The following is an 11883-nucleotide window of genomic DNA, read 5'->3' as shown; positions in this document are numbered from 1 at the left end:
ACATGTAACAGTATATCTACACGTTTTTGAGATATTTACTGAATAAACTACACTATTCTTGGATCTCTTGTGTGCACTATGGTTCCTTCCTTTTGGTTCCCAATCCATTAGCTGGATCCTCCCACATTTCAAAGGTGAAAGCTGATCCACCCTTCAGGTTAGAGCTGATGTCCTCTCACATTAAATGTTGATCTCTCCCTGAATATAAAAAAAAAAAAAAACAGAAAAAAGAAAACAGAGCACATCAAATTCACTTTGCAATTTCAATGTTTATTTCTGATACCAAAACTTGACAGCACACAAGGAAAAAAAAGCAATAGACAGGAACAGCAAATAAATTTATCTTGCATGCCACTTTCAGTCAACAGGATGTGGCTCTCTAGATAGCTTGTGTTTAGAAGGAATCTGAGGCTTCAACCTCACTCAGGGGAAAGACTATTGCAACCGATGAGCAATATCTGTGAACACAAAAAAGAAAAAGTAAAAAAAAAAATTAATGATATATATCAAATAACAAGTAACGTAAATATCAAACAGTGCTTTCCTATACTTCCATCATCTCCCCAACAAGGATTTCCTATGAATCTTAGCTTATGTAGATATATACAACCCCATCAACCCTATACCCTCCAAGGTCCCTAACTCCCCAATCCAAATTGATGTACCTACCTGAAATCTCACTCGACCCAGAAGAAACCAATGGCACCAAAGTTGGCAGCAAAGTTGGCACTGGCTGTGCCACTGGGGCCAATAATGGGGCCAGCGAAGGTCTGAGGAAATCTGGAGCGGGCATTCTGGTGGTATCTGGCCCAGAAGGTAAACGGGATTCTGGACCAGGGATCTCCAAAATCTCCTTCCTCATCCCAGGTCAGCAGCTCAAACTCAATGTCATCCCAGCTCCAGGGCCCAGACACAGCCTCATCTCCAATTCCCATACGGGTTCTTGCTTCAGCCCGCGCCTCAGCCTCAGCTGCAGCAGCATCCAGAGCATCCAAAGCCTCATCTGCAGCCTCCATGAACTGTGCAGTCCAGTCACGAGGGTCTCTCTTCTGAACCTGACATATAAATAGCTTTTATTTATAACTACTAAAATATAGGATCAACCTAATTGTTCATCAATAGATGAATGGATAAGGAAAAGGTGGTCTATACACACAATGGAATAGTATTTAGCCTTTAAAAAGAAAGAAATCCTAACATTTTTGACAACATGGGTAAAGCTAGAGGACATCAGGCTAAGTAAATAATTCAGATTCATAAAGATAAATACTATATAATGTTACTTATGTGTCAAATCTAAAAAAAAAAGTCAAAATCATAGAAGTAAAGTAGAAAGGTGGTTGCTTGGGTCTGGGGTAGGGTAGAGAATAGGGAGATATTGGTTAAGCAGTGGGAATTTTGTTAGATAGGATGAATAATTTCTGGAGCTCTACTGTATAACACGATGACTATAGTTAATGTATTATATATGTGAAAATTGCTAAGAGCTGGTTTTAATCATTCTTACCACAAAAAAATGGTAAATATGTGAGGTGATAGTTAATTAGTTAGATTCATTTAACCATTCCACAATATATAAATACATAAAAACATCACATTGTACCCCACAAATATGTACCATTTTTATTAGTCAATTAAAAAAAAACGAAAAAAGCCAATGTTTAAAAAAAAACCCAGGTAACCCATAAATATATATAATTTTTACCGACTATGCCTTAATAAAGCTTGGAAAAAATAAAAATATACTAAAAAACCTGACCAAAAAAGAAAACAATATAAAACTCATAACAGTATTAGTTACTATATATTAGGCATCTAATACATATTAAGCACCTAAATTTGTGTTATTGCTTACATAACAACAACAACACAACTAGGATCTCATTCCTGCTCTGGGCCTTTCCCAGCCAGTGATACCTCATCCCTTAACCTGTCAATTCTGGAGCAGTTCCTCCATTACCTCTGCAATGAATCTCAACACTTTCATCTTGCTAGTCTCATGGTAGGAACGGAGGCCCCAGAGGAACTCGTACTCAGGAGGGTTGCTGTTGGGCACTCGTCTGTAGTCCAGGTATCTGAGAGAGCAAAAAAGTCTTGTGTTTACCTACCCAAAGAGAGTGGTAGTACACCAATGCACAATAACCTCAGATTTTGAAACTCCTGATTTCAGGTAGCAACTCTCTTATTACCAGACTCATTCCTAAACACAATCAGGTTATTTACACTTTAATAATCAGACCTCTGAATTCCTGTGCCAGTGATTCTATAGTACGCAATCATTCAGAGGTGCACAGGAGGCTTGTTTAGGGTCACACAAAGGACAACGCTAACCTCACCCCTCTGCCAAAGCTCTAGCTCCAGGTTCTTGTAATCATTTCAATGAGCCCCCAGATAGGATCACTGCCATCATTATATAGCAGTACAAAAGTCTCTGCCTGCCCCAGGCTTGGAAATGTCTACCATGGGGATGGAGGACAGGTTTTGCTTGTAAAACAACTATGCTGTAGAAAAATTCAACCTCAAAGAGTAACTCCTAATTACACGTTTTGTGAGCTTACATACAGGTATAGTTAAGAAATGAGCTTAGAAGGGGCTTTCTGAGGCAGACCATCACACAGTCAGAATCATGATACCCAGAAAAGACCCCTTAGGCATCACTTACTTTTGCTTTACAAACTCATAAGTAAGAAGTTTTCTCAGATCTCCAAGGAGGGGATGTCTCACCCTAACAGTTAAAAAATGAAAAGAAAGGAATCTATAATCAGAAATTACTTGACTTTGCCCAAACAAAAGCAAAGAGCTTTCTAGCATAAGGTCAGAGATGAGAAAAAAGGCAGAGAGTTCAGGACTATTTCCCCATCCACCCAGGTAACATCCTTGGGCTCTGGTTCTTCCCAAACCAAACCCCCAGACCCCCAGGTCAATGCAATCCTGGGACCATCCTCTGTTGCCAAAGGATGATTCAAACAGGCAAGCGATGAGAGAGCCCAATCATACCCAGGACGCAGTCCCATCTTGCGTAGTGCCTCCCAGAGGACAGCTGCAATGGGAGGCAAGAGAAGACAAGGCAAGGAAAATGAGCATGAAAATCAGGCTGTAGCCAACCCCCAACTACAAGTCCAGTCACTCACCCTCACTGGCACGGTTGCCATTCATGAAGATGACACCCAGAATCACTAAGAGGAGACCCAGCTTGGGTGTGTCTTTGGTCCTAAAAGAGTACAAAAAGAACATGTTTTCAGCAGAGAGACCCCAGACCACTTACCCATCTAGCTTCCCCAACATTCATTAGTGAAGAGAGAATTATACCCCAGCTCTGCCCATGACCTGCTATGTGAACCTGAATCCTGGACCCTGACCTATTTGAAATTCCTGGAAAAAAAGCATCACTGAGAAAGGCCATGTTCCACCTCCTCTCCCATCTTACGTTCCCAGTATGCCAGCCAGGGACTCAGGGGTACTGATGAGAATATACAGGTGTTCTTCCTTGTCAATTTCTTTCAGCTGAATCCCAAATTTCTATAGGGGAAAGAAAACAGACTATGAAATTACAAAATATATCACAAGCTACCCAGACGCTGTCAATCACCTCCCTGTGTGACTGCCCTAAATTCCCAGTAGGAACCCTATGAATCTTTGAAATCAAGACTTTCCCCATCATTCCTGTCCCTCAGAGCTGCCTTCTCACCTTCTCCAGGACAAAGCATGCCCGTTCAATGATTTCTGGGTAAACATCAGTGTATTCTCGGATGATATCCCTTAGCATTTCTGTAAGAAGAGAAAAGGGAGCACCTGGGCTGAGCAGGGCCATAGAGCAGTAACCCCTTTGCCAGTCTTACTGAGGACAATACAGCTAATGTCCTCAAAGGTGGAAAATAAAGAACTAGCTATGAAATTGAGGGGACATATAAGCAAAGGGATGGCCATAAAGCAAAGGGAGGGGGAGGGCAGATCTCTAGAAGAGGGCACTGGATGCCTACCTGAGCGCTTGATGGGCACCTTTGTGTAGTCTTTAAGCATCAGGTACTTGACCAACTTATTTGCCTGAGAGGAGAAAAGGAAATCATCAAAGCTTTAATATATTTGCAGAAAATTTGGTTGATTATAAATAGAAGGAAAACAACAACATAAAAAAGCAAGAGAGAAGTGAGTGGGAAGGTATAGCTCTTACTCTTTCCTGAAGAAGGGCCACATCTCGCGGTTGCGGGGCACCAGGGTTCTGTGAGGCACGCGAGTTGGGGGAGGGTCTCAGGTTAGGTGAGGGTCGCAGGTTCTGCCAGTCAGGTGGAATTGGCCAGTCGGCAGGGATCCAGTCAGGTGGCAGTGGCCAGTCAGTAGGAAGTGGCCAATCCGGTGGCAGTGGCCAATCAGGTGGTAGCGGCCAATCAGGAGGGCCTTGCCAGTCTGGAGGGCCCTGCCAGCCGGGTGGGGTCTGCCATCCAGGTGGGGTCTGCCATCCAGGTGGATTCTGCCAGGCCAGTGGGTTTGGCCAGACAACTGGGCCAGGCCAGACAATGGGATTTGGCCAGATTACAGGGTTCTGCCAGATCACTGGGTTTGGCCAGATCACTGGATTCTGCCAAGCAACTGGGTTTTGCCAGGCTGGTGGGGTCTGCCTAGCTGGGGGGCTCTGACGTGCTGGTGGGGTCTGCCTGGCTGTCTGGTTTTGCCAGCCAGACGGATTCTGCCAAGCCAATGGGGTCTGCCAGAGCACATTAGGGGGTGCACCAGGTGGGTTCTGAGTGGTCACTGGAACTGGTGCAGACCTCCAGGTCCCTGCAGCCAGTGGGGCCCGCCTCTGATCCCCACTGCTGTTCTCTTCCACGTTCAAGTTATTAATCTGCAACATCAGAGAGAAGAAAAGTTGAGGATAACTAGTTGGTCCTATATCCTTACCCTGTCTATTCCAGGAAGGTCCCCTAAACCCTTACCTGTATTGACAGCCACCTAACCGACTGGCCATTGGTCACCCTGAGTCTGAGGTTTGTCTTTCCCTTTAAAATTTCTTAATTTTAGAATTTCATCTCTAAATCAGGTCAAAAGCAACCCAAGGTTGGAGGCTTGAGGCTTACTCTTCCTGGTTCTGCTTATATCATCCTGAATGAATCATTCAAGTCAATTCATCTCTCTGGGACTTAATTTCCTCCTCTGTAAAACTCAAGTATGATCCCTAGATAGTAAGAGATTTTCAAGATTTAATGAGATAACCTTGTGAGGGAGCCTAGCTCAAGACCTAACATGGTGGCTGCTCTCAAAATGTAAAATGACTTAACATGGTGGCTGCTGTCAACATGCCTACGTATTAACTCTCCATTAGTCTGTGGGCACTCAGCGGACAGAAATAAACATTCACCTTAACATCCCCTTCAGCCTAGCCAAATACAGGCAATTACATACACTTTCGATCAGAAAAAAAGAACCTCAGAGAAGAAAGGAGAGAACCCAAAGCAAAGTGAAGCCATCGGGGATCTCACCTTGCGAGTCCTCTTTCCCCGAATTATAGTCCGGGACTCCAGATTCTGAGCCTGGGAACCATCTGCAGATGTCTGAGCAGCTGCACCGTCAGGTTCAGAGATACTTGGGTTTGTCTCTATGTCAGGTGGGGAAGCAGCCATTTTGGTTTGGTTTACATTCTGGTTCTGGGTATCGGCTGTAGGAGCCTTAGTGGTATCATTCCAAGCCTTGAAGGCTGTCTTAGGCCGGTTGTTGGCCACCTCACTGGCATTAGGAGGCTGAGAGAAATTGTAGGTGGTGTTTGAGCCCACCTTAGTAGTGGCATTCTGGCCCTTAAAGGCCATTTCAGACTTGTTAGTAGTTAGTTCACCTGTGGTTGCTGCCTGGGAAAAATCATAGGCAGCATTAGGGCCTTTTGGGGTGGCATTCTGAGACTTAAAGGCTGCCTTAGGGTGATTGTTGGGCATCTCATTGGCATTATGTGCCTGAGAGAAATCATAGACACCATTTGGGCCTTTTGTGGTGGCATTCTGGGCTTTAAAGGCTGTCTTAGGCCTAGCTGCAGCTGCTGAGACCTGAATGTCAGCCATCTCATTGGCAGTTGGGGGCTGTGAACTCTGGGGACTAGCATTCGGCATGCTGGCAGCTGCTGTGGCCTGGTTGGTAGGTGGAGCCTCGGATATCTGGATCGCCTCCATCAAGGTCTGCATAAGCAAGGCGCTGTCTTCCACAGAGGCCTCAGCCTGCAAAATACAGGGGGAAAAAATTCAATGTCTGGGCCTCAGAAGCAGGAGGAGGGGCGCAGCTCAGTAGGGGAGCTGCAGGAGGCGGTTGGTGCAAAACCTGGAGAGGCTGGGACACACCTAGGGAGCAGACTAGGGTCGAAGGGGGGCGGGGCGGGTGCAGAACCTGGGACGAGTGGAGGGGGCGGACGCAGGGGCAAGACGAGGGGCGGGGCAGCGTGCAGAGCTGTGCTAACCGAGTGGGGAGGGGGGTGCTGAGGGACGGAGGAGTGGGCTCAGGGAAGTGGGGCTTGCGAGGGAGCTTAGGACGCAAGGCGGAGCGAGGAGTTGAGGAGCACAAGGGGGGTCGCCTGAGGGGGGAATGCGGGAGAAAGGGAGGGTGGAGGCGGGAGGTTGGGGGAGGGGGCGACAGACTGCTCCACACGCGTCAGGACTGTGGAAAAAAAAATGGTTCCTTACCCAACCCGCATTCTCTGGGCAGATTGCCCTGACTACTAACAGGGTCTCCCCTTTCTCTGAGCAGGGACTGATGGCTGAAAAGGGCCGCCCCACCCCCCTTCGATAAACGCTGGGAATTTGAAAGACGAAGGAGTCTAGGCACGAAAAGAGGGCAAAATCGAATCCTGGCGTGTGGGCGACCCGTGGGGCCCGAGGGCGGGGGGAGTGTCTGCCCGGGAAATGGAGGGGTGGGGAGCGGAGATCTCACCTGGAAGCCGAGGAGGCCCGCACCACAGTCCATTTTCTGAGCCATGGCTCCTGTCCCTCTGGCGAGAGCGGAGCCTGGGGGTTGTGGAAGAGGAGCTGGGCGTTATACCACCGAGGGCAAACGCGGAGGGCCGAAATGAGGGGTGTGCGTGCGCGTGGTTTGATTGTGGGGGCGGAGGAGGGGCTGGATGTGAGGAGGGACGGAGCGGGAAAAGTGAGCAGGCGTCCCGATGGAGATTCTCGAGAAGCTTGACAGGGAGAAGCTTCCCAATCCGGGTTCAGGTTAGGATAGGATTCGCGCTCGGGAAGTTGAATGGAGGTTTCGAAACAGGAGGAATAACAGTACAGACTGAGATCGAGAAATCTGTGAGGATTCTGTGAGGAACGATGGCAGGGATTGGACAGGGGTTCCGAGGGTGATACGGGGGTTCGAATCAGGAAAGAGCGGGTGGGGGATGTGGGGAGTCAGGCAATGGAGAGGGGTTCCGAATCCGGGGTAAAGGGGTCGGGGGCAGAAAATGGGGAGCCCGCACCAGGGGGCAGATGCCCGGTCTGGGGGCTAATCTCACCTTGCCTCAGGCCCCAACCCCAACCCCCTCGTTGCCTCCCTTCTTCAGGACTCAGAGGATCGGGATAGCCGTGCTGGGCTCTCAGCAGCCGCACTCTCTCCTTATCCAGGAGAAAATGCCAGCGCGGCAGCTTAGACGACCCCGCCTCTTCGCCTAATATACCACCCACCGCCTCAGGACGCCGCGCGCATGCGCAAGAGCTAACCGACCAAATAAGAGTCCCGCCTACTTTCCCAACAAAAGCTTCGTCCTGGAGACTACGACGCGCATGTGCACTGGAAGAAGGTCCCGCCCCTTTGCCAACACACCACCCCACCACCAACCAGGTCGACAGTGTACAGCAGTTCCTCCCCTTCCTCTACATCCCCTCCCCCAACAGATGCGCTGAGCCTCTTGGTCCCACCCCTAGCCCCACACACCGGCCCCCTACCTTTTCCGCAATGCGTCTCTATTCTGCCCCTCCCCTATTCAAGGCCCCAGGGTCAGAACTGCCAGCTTCTCTACCAGCCTGCAGAGTACCGCTTAGGTCTCTATTGAGGGTGTCTCTGTGGGGGGTCTCTAATTGCAACAAGTGCTAGGCCTCCCCTGGAGTTCATTTACTTTGCAACCCAGGAAAGGGAAGGCCAGAGGATACACTGTTGAAAGAGGTAAAATATATGCCCGCCACGTGACTTGCATGTTCCCCCTCACTAGCGCCCAGGCTCAGAACACTAGCTTCCCTCCTGCCTTTTTTTTTTTTTTTCTGCAGCTCCAGCCATGGAAACATTTTGTGAGGGGAAGGGGAGTGGGCAGAGAAAAGCACAGCTTGTACCTCACAGCAGGATCAGTGTGGTGGCTTATTTTCCTGACCTAGCAGCCCTGGAAGGTGGATGGGAGCCTCCCCATTTTACAGACCAGGGAAGCTGAGGCACAGGGTGCATGAGCCACACAAGGTCACAGAGCCAGTAAATAGAAATGCAAAATCTGGGTATGGGTTTTCCTGAATGCAAAGCCTCTGTTCTGCTTATGCTGGCCTGGGGACCAAGGCAAGCTTCCCTCCTCCATTTGAGAAACAGACCACCCCCACCCCTACATCTGCCCTCAAACAAGCAAGGGCTGCATTCCAGGAGGCCTAAGCTCAGGCTCTGCATTCAAGACCCAGAACCATGCCTGCTCTATGTGATAGGACTAGATCCTACACTGGGACCTCTCTCTGCTCCCACTCTCAAGACTCTTTCCTAGGAGTGACAGCATCATCCTGCCCCCCCAACGTTTTCCCGGAACACACAAGTCAGGCACTTGTGTGTCTGTGCCATGGCAAGCCCTGCTTCAGAGTCAATGGCCTCCTGCTTCCTTCCAGGCCTGAGGTCTTGAGGCAGCTGTGGTCTTGCAGAAAGAAGCTGGGCTGGGCTTCAGAATTCCAGAGATGGAGTGCCTGGCTTCTCTGTCCCTGGCAGCTGAACCCCTTTGGGTCACTTGACTTCTGAGCCTGCTTTCTCAGTATGCAGAGTGGGAAGCACAGAAAATGGGGTCCTGCTCAAGGACACACAGGCTACTCTGCTTCCAGGATGGCTGGAGACGCTCAAAAAGCCAGAAAACGTAGACACATGTGAGATGACTCAAACCGAACTGATACTTTGCCAGAATCCAAGGCAGATCTTTGTACACTTCCCATTTGTTCTGGCATCAGCTCCTGCCAGGAGCCTGCATACGAAAGGAAGCTAATGCTAGGAAGGACTGCAGCATTTGGTCCCCAAGGGCCAACATCAATTCTGCCTGGCTGGATGACTTTCCTCATCTGTTGCATAGCAACCTCCCCTGTCAGCTGCCTGTTTTTCCTCAGCACTTCCTCTGTAAAGTGTCTGCAGTGAGACGTGATCAGACTCAGGAAAGGAGATCTGAAACACCATTTTATATACTATCTGCTTCCATATCTGTATCTCCAGTCCTGACATGGCCTATGAATTCTAGATACCTAATTCAACTGCCTGCCTCACTTATCCAATTGGATCCCTCTGGTACTCAAAATAACAGGTCTTAAACTGAGTCCTTCCTCCCTTCCATCTCCTCTAGTTGTACCCTTCTCTCTACAGTAGGATATAAGCTGCTTAGAGAGATAGATTGTTGTCTGTTTTATTCATTTGCATCCCCAGAACATACAACAATGCCTGAAACACTTTATATGCTCAATAAATATTCATTTGATGAATGAATGAATCATACTGCTAAAGCAAGAAACCCAAGAGACATTTTACCTGGGATAAATTAACTTATTTTTCATTATACAAATACTACATTGTCATTATAAAATCTATTTATTATTAAAGCTTCAAACATTATCTAAATATTTTAGACATTATGTAAACATCATCTTGAGAAAGTTGCTAAGATTTTATGCTACCTTTCCATATACCACTTTATGCATAAATACATGAAAAATCTTACATCAAAAGGATTATAGAAATGCCATAAATATTTTAAATTGAATTCTTTTGCTTACTGCTTTCTATTCTTTCACTTCTATCTTCACCTGCCAGACAGAGCTCTAACTTCAAAAAGCCATGTTTTATTGTTTTACAAGAATTAAAATATTTCATAAACTTTTATGCATCTGATTTACATCATTTAACAACATCTACCTGACTCATTCTTTTAAATGTCCACATAATATTCCACAATAGGTGTGAACCAGAATGTAAATTTCCCCTCACAGACATTCATATAAGTCATAAGGTTTTGAGGAGGAGGGGCATCTACAAAAACCACTTCAATCAAAACACCTCTATACATATTCTTTTTTTTCTTTTTCTTTTTTCCTTTCTTCTTTTCTTTTTTTTTTTTTTTTTTTTTGGAACTGGGGATTGAACTCAGGGGCACTCAACCACTGAGACACATCCCCAGCCCTATTTTGTATTTTATTTAGAGACAGGATCTCACTGGGTTGCTTGGCGCCTCGCTTTTGCTGAGGCTGGCTTTGATCCTCCTGTCTCAGTCTCCTGAGCTGCTGGGATTACAGGCATGCGCCACCACACCCAGCTATTCTCATTTTAATGCGTGATGTGTTTTATTTCTAAAAAATCACCTGCCCAAAAGTAAGGTTGACATACTCTACAGTGCCTCATATTATAAGACTTTTTCAAATTTTCCCAGACTGATGCATATTTATGGACATTTTTGTGTTTTATTTATACTTCTGGAAGTAGTGTGGCAGAACACAGTAATGGACATATTAAATTTCTTTAGTGACGTGTGTGTGCAAGTCTTTTATCTATTTTTCATTTGGATATTCTGTCTTTTTTTTTAAAAGAGAGAGTGAGAGAGGGAGGGAGGGAGAGAGAGAGAGAGAGAGAGAGAGAGAGAGAGAGAGAGAGAGGTTTTAATATTTATTTATTTATTTTTTTAGTTATTGGCGGACACAACATCTTTGTTTGTATGTGGTGCTGAGGATCGAACCCGGCTGCACGCATGCCAGGCGAGCTCGCCACCGCTTGAGCCACATCCCCGGCCACGGATATTCTGTCTTTGTCTTGTTGATTTTTAGGGTTTTTTTTTTTTTTGACCCAGGGGCACTCTGCCACTGAGCTATATCCCCAGCACCTCCCCCACTTTTATTTATTTAGTTAGTTTTGCAGTGCTGGGGATTGAATCCAGGGTTTCACACATGCTAAGTAAGCCCTCTGCCACTGAGCTACTTCTCCAACCCACTTTTTATTTCTTATTTTGAAATAGGGTCATGCTAAATTGCCCAGGCTGGCTTGATACTTGCAATCCTCCTGCCTTTGCCTCCAGAGTCACTAGGATTACAGGAGAGTGTGCCACCATGCTAAGCTTTAGGAGTTCACATTTCAGTAAGCTAATACAAGTGCATATACTTTATATTACAGAACAGTTGCTACTGAAAATGCCACAAAGGCCAGAATATTCACATCCCCTTGGCACCTAAGAGAATATGATCTCAGATTTACCAGCGCTGCAAGCTTCCAAAGACAACTCTCAAAGTCAGTGATTTATTAGAAAGACTCATAGATCTCACAAAAAGTGATACACATATGACATGCTTTATTGTAATGAAGGGATATAGATGAAAGTCAACAAAGGTAAAAGGTACATACAGGACAGACCAGACATGAATTGTCATTTGTTGTCTCCCAATGGAGTTGTATGGTTGGTGCTTAATTCTCCCAACAATGTGAAAAAAAATGTAAGGAACACTGTCAACAGGGATGTTCACCCAGGACTTAGTACCTAGGGTTTTTACTGGGGGTCAGTCTGCTAATCCCCGAGCACCTGAGTTAGTTATTCAGTCTCCAGACTAATACCCCAAGGCCCAAAGTTCCTACCATAAAACTTTGTTAGTATAAACATTCTGATGTGGCTCAAGGCCCTGGGCAAACAAAGACACTCAAATCAGGCAGAATATTTTCCAAGGGCTT

The 11883-nt window shown here is 46.5% G+C and overlaps 1 protein-coding gene across 1 annotated transcript; it reads right to left on the bottom strand.

Moving 5' to 3' along the window:
• Positions 1 to 283: 283 nt before the first annotated feature.
• Maged1 (MAGE family member D1) lies at positions 284 to 7627 on the bottom strand. The gene is made up of 13 exons (XM_077106673.1): positions 7472 to 7627; positions 6904 to 6977; positions 5475 to 6197; positions 4172 to 4840; positions 3981 to 4044; positions 3689 to 3768; positions 3428 to 3519; positions 3132 to 3211; positions 2998 to 3040; positions 2663 to 2725; positions 1961 to 2075; positions 670 to 1055; positions 284 to 458 (listed from the first exon to the last, which is right to left on the bottom strand). Exons 2-12 carry the CDS (start codon positions 6946 to 6948, stop codon positions 678 to 680), a joined length of 2352 nt encoding a protein of 783 aa, XP_076962788.1. The 5' UTR covers positions 6949 to 6977; positions 7472 to 7627; the 3' UTR covers positions 284 to 458; positions 670 to 677.
• Between the last annotated feature and the right edge of the window lie 4256 nt (positions 7628 to 11883).

The sequence above is a fragment of the Callospermophilus lateralis genome, chromosome X (genome assembly GCF_048772815.1).
Source record: "Callospermophilus lateralis isolate mCalLat2 chromosome X, mCalLat2.hap1, whole genome shotgun sequence".
Taxonomy (NCBI): domain Eukaryota; kingdom Metazoa; phylum Chordata; class Mammalia; order Rodentia; family Sciuridae; genus Callospermophilus; species Callospermophilus lateralis.
Note: the sequence above shows the minus strand (reverse complement) of the source record. Positions and strands in the feature narration are given on the sequence as shown.

Excerpts from the sequence above, each read along its gene's own strand:
- Maged1 (XM_077106673.1), bottom strand. The coding sequence starts at position 6,948 with ATGGCTCAGAAAATGGACTGTGGTGCGGGCCTCCTCGGCTTCCAG. Across the intron at positions 4,841-5,474 it reads GGGGAAAGAGGACTCGCAAG|ATTAATAACTTGAACGTGGA; the intron begins GTGAGATCCCCG and ends CTGATGTTGCAG. Across the intron at positions 3,041-3,131 it reads TGGCAACCGTGCCAGTGAGG|CTGTCCTCTGGGAGGCACTA; the intron begins GTGAGTGACTGG and ends CTCCCATTGCAG.